The sequence below is a fragment of the Neophocaena asiaeorientalis genome, unplaced genomic scaffold (assembly GCF_003031525.2).
Source record: "Neophocaena asiaeorientalis asiaeorientalis breed wild unplaced genomic scaffold, Neophocaena_asiaeorientalis_V1.1 scaffold78, whole genome shotgun sequence".
Taxonomy (NCBI): domain Eukaryota; kingdom Metazoa; phylum Chordata; class Mammalia; order Artiodactyla; family Phocoenidae; genus Neophocaena; species Neophocaena asiaeorientalis.
In genome coordinates this window covers 19,458,835-19,462,346 of record NW_020175018.1, presented here as the reverse complement: position 1 = coordinate 19,462,346, position 3,512 = coordinate 19,458,835, and the positions used below count along the sequence as shown (strand labels likewise).

General features: G+C 52.4%; 1 protein-coding gene and 1 pseudogene across 1 annotated transcript in view; one reads left to right on the top strand and one right to left on the bottom strand.

Annotated features, from left to right (window-relative positions):
* Positions 1-3,027, bottom strand: part of DIPK1B (divergent protein kinase domain 1B) — a 10,901-nt gene extending 7,874 nt beyond the window's left edge. Inside the window, 1 exon segment of the mRNA XM_024762428.1 lies at positions 2,885-3,027. Within this exon segment, the coding sequence (XP_024618196.1) occupies positions 2,885-3,027 (143 nt within the window).
* An 84-nt stretch (positions 3,028-3,111) lies between these two features.
* LOC112411589 (uncharacterized) lies at positions 3,112-3,280 on the top strand (annotated as a pseudogene).
* Positions 3,281-3,512: the final 232 nt, after the last annotated feature.

The window sequence follows — 3,512 nt, the reverse complement described above, 5'->3', positions numbered from 1 at the left end:
GAGAAGAGACGGGTGGTGGAGCCGGGCGGCCTGAGGAGGTCCCACGGGGCAGGGTCGGTCGCGCGGAGCGCGGGAGCGGGGGTGAGCCCAGGGACCGGGGCGTGTCGCGGCTAGGTCCCTAGTGGGGTCCCGCGCCAACCACCCGGCCTGGAGGGGCCGTGGACACTGCGGCAGCGTTTGCCTCTTTCTCCCACTGTTTAAAGAAATACAGGCAAATGCGCCCTTTCACTGTGCATCTCTGCCGGTGTTTACACAGACAGCCCCGTGGGCACCACCGCTTTCAGGCTACAGAACAGTTCCACCCCCGACAGACCCCGGGGCCCCTCTTCCTTCCAGCCCTCCCGTGGCCCAGCCCTGGGGAGCTCGGGCTCTTCCCCTGCACGTCACATAAATGGAATAAAGCAGCCACAGCCTTCAGGTCTGGCCTCTGTCATTAGGCAGAGGGTCCTGGAAATTCAGCACCCCCTCTTTGCCAGGGGGACTCCCGGCACCAGGCACCGGCTTGATGAGCCAATCACCACCTGAAGGCCCTCGGAGTTGGTTCTGGCTTTGGGAGAGCAAGAGTAGAGCTGCCATCAAGTCTGCATTCGAGGTTCTGTGTGAAGGAAATCCATTTTCCCTGGGGTGATACAGAGCAGGGACGCTGAGCGGTGCGGTCAGGGTAGGTTTAACTTCCTCCAGAGTTGCCAGGACGCTTTCGGGCTGCGCGTTTACATCCCACTGCAGGGCGTGGGAGTTCTGGTTGCACCACATCCTCAGTAGCGCTTGGTATTGTCCGTTTTTAAATTCTGCCCATGCGGGACTTCCCTGGTGGTCCTGTGGTTAAGACTTCGCCTTCCAATGTAGGGGGTGCGGGTTTGATCCCTGGTGGGGGAGATAAGATCCCACATGCCTCGCAGTCAAAAAACCAAAGCATAAAACAGAAGCAATATTGTAACAAGTTCAATAAAGACTTTAAAAACGGTCACGTCAAAAAAAGAAAAATTCTGGTCATTCTACTGAGTGTGCAATGGTGTGTCTTTGTGGTTATTTGCATTTCCTTAACAACTAATGATGTTGAATATTTTTTATGTACTTAGTTGCAACCTGTATATAATCTTTGGCAAAGAGTCTATTCAAAAATTTTGCATTTTTTAAAATTGTTTCCTTGTTGTTGAGCTTTGACAATTCTTTTATATCTTCTGGAAACCAGTACATTATCAAACATGTGATTCGTGGGCTTCCCTGGTGGCGCAGTGGTTGAGAGTCCGCCTGCCGATGCAGGGGACATGGGTTCGTGCCCTGGTCCGGGAGGATCCCACATGCCGCGGAGCGGCTGGGCCCGTGAGCCATGGCCGTTGGCTGGGCCTGCGCGTCCGGAGCCTGTGCTCCGCAACGGGAGAGGCCACAACAGTGAGAAGCCCGCGTACCGGAAAAAAAAAAAAAAAAGATTCGCAAAGATTTTCTCCCAGTCTATGGCTTACCTTTTCATTTTCTTAACAGTGCTTTTCAAAGAGCACAAGTTCTTAATTTTGGTGAGGTCCGATTTGTCCATTTTTTCCTTTTTTTCCTTTGCACCTGTCAAGTCTAAGAAACCTTATCTTCGCTTAACCCAACCCAAGGGCACAAAGATTTCCTTCTGTGTTTTTCTTCTAGAAGTTTTACAGTATTAGGTTTTACACTTGGGTCAGTGATTCAATTTGAGCTAATTTTTGTACATGGTGCAAGGTATGGGTCAAGGCAGTGTTTTGGTTTGGGGTTTGGGGGTTTTTGTTTATGGGTTTTTTGCATGGATATCCAGTCATTCCAGCACATTTGTTGAAAAGATGAGCCCTGGGATGGTTCTGTAGCAGAGGGCCTCCGACGAGACACTGCCCCGCAAGCAATTTCCCCAGCTCCCAGATAATGGTTTTCCAGCAAGTTCCGGAGGGCAGATTTCCTGCAATTCTGCCAACACCACAGTGACTTCTCTGCTGTCCCGAGAGCCACAGCTGAGCTCTGCCAACAAGATCTTAGCCTGGGTGCTGGGGTTCCAGCTCAGCCCTACAGGTTACTTCTTCTTTTTGGCTGTGCTGCGCGGCTTGTGGGATCTTAATTCCCTGACCAGGGATCCAACCCGGGCCCTCGGCAGTGAAAGCGTGGAGTCCTAACCCCTGGACCACCAGGGAATTCCCTACAGGTTACTTCTTGTGTCTGGTCTTCACTCCAATCCTCCATTACAGTTAGTAATTCTTGTAGCAAACTTTCCTGGTTGAGATTGCCACGTGGCTTCTGTCTCCTGATGGGACCCCCGCTGACACAGGTCCGGTGCAAAAGGGACATGGGCATTTTTATTTTTATTTATTTTTTTGGCCACACCGCACGGCTTGCGGGATCCTCTTTCCCCAACCAGGGCTTGAACCCGGGCCCTTGGCAGTGAAAGCGCAGAGTCCTAACCACTGGACCACCAGGGAATTCCTAACATGGACATTTTTATAAAACTTATGGAGACCCATTACAGTCCACAGCGCGGGCACCCAATGTCCTCAACCAAATGATTGTTATACTCGGATTGATGACCAGGATGGTCCCATCAGAGAGTCCAGGTGGCTGGACCAGGATTAAGTTTGCACCCCCTCGATCCCCTTGTGGACCCTCCAGGCTGGCCAGAGGGTCCCCTTGGGAGAAGGGAGAAGCATCTGCACAGGAGGGTTGGGGTGTGGAATCCTGGTTCTCTCCAAAGGATCTGCATAACCGCACCCCCACCCTTTCATGCTGGTCATTGCCAAGGCGACCAAACAGAGGTGCTCCTCTCTGGGGACAGCCACATTCAGTGACCAAGCTGCCTGGCTAAGGTGTGTGGGCCAGGAGGAAGGGATGGAGGTAGAGTCAGAAATCTCCTAAGCGAACTTTGGAGAGGCCATACCAATGCTCTGTGACACCAGCGGCTGTGGGCACTGGGGCCTCTGGCACCTTGACTGCCAGCCCACTGTGGGGCGGCTTTTGTGATTGAAGAAGCACCATATCAGGCTGCAGATGAAGCCAAACACAGTCGCTGCTCAGAGCCATGTCGTGCCTTCTCTGTCTTCGTGTCCTCACATGACCTTCAGAGACCCTATTTCCAAACAGGCCACATTCTGAAGTCCTGGGGGTAGCTTTGCGCAGTGGCTGTATCGTAGCCAGTGAGGTTTATCCGAGGCGCGATTATTGCTAATTGAAGTTCTGGGTGACCATGAACCCGGGCGGGGTGGCGGGGGTGGGGGCACTATCCAACCCAATACACAGACCAAACAGATACATCATTGGAAACGGCCCAAGAGTCAGTGAAAATATAACACGTTTTATCAAGGGACCCCAAAATAGAAATGGCTTAATCAGGAGAGAAGTGTATTTCTCTTTCATGTAGTGTAAGCGTCGGAGGGCTGATATGGAGACTGCACTTTCTCAGGGACCTCCTCAACACCTGGTTTCTGTCAGTCCGGCGGTCCAGAATGGCTGCTCCAGCTCCAAACATCACCTCTACACTCCAGCAAGGAGGAAGAGCAAAAGGGACG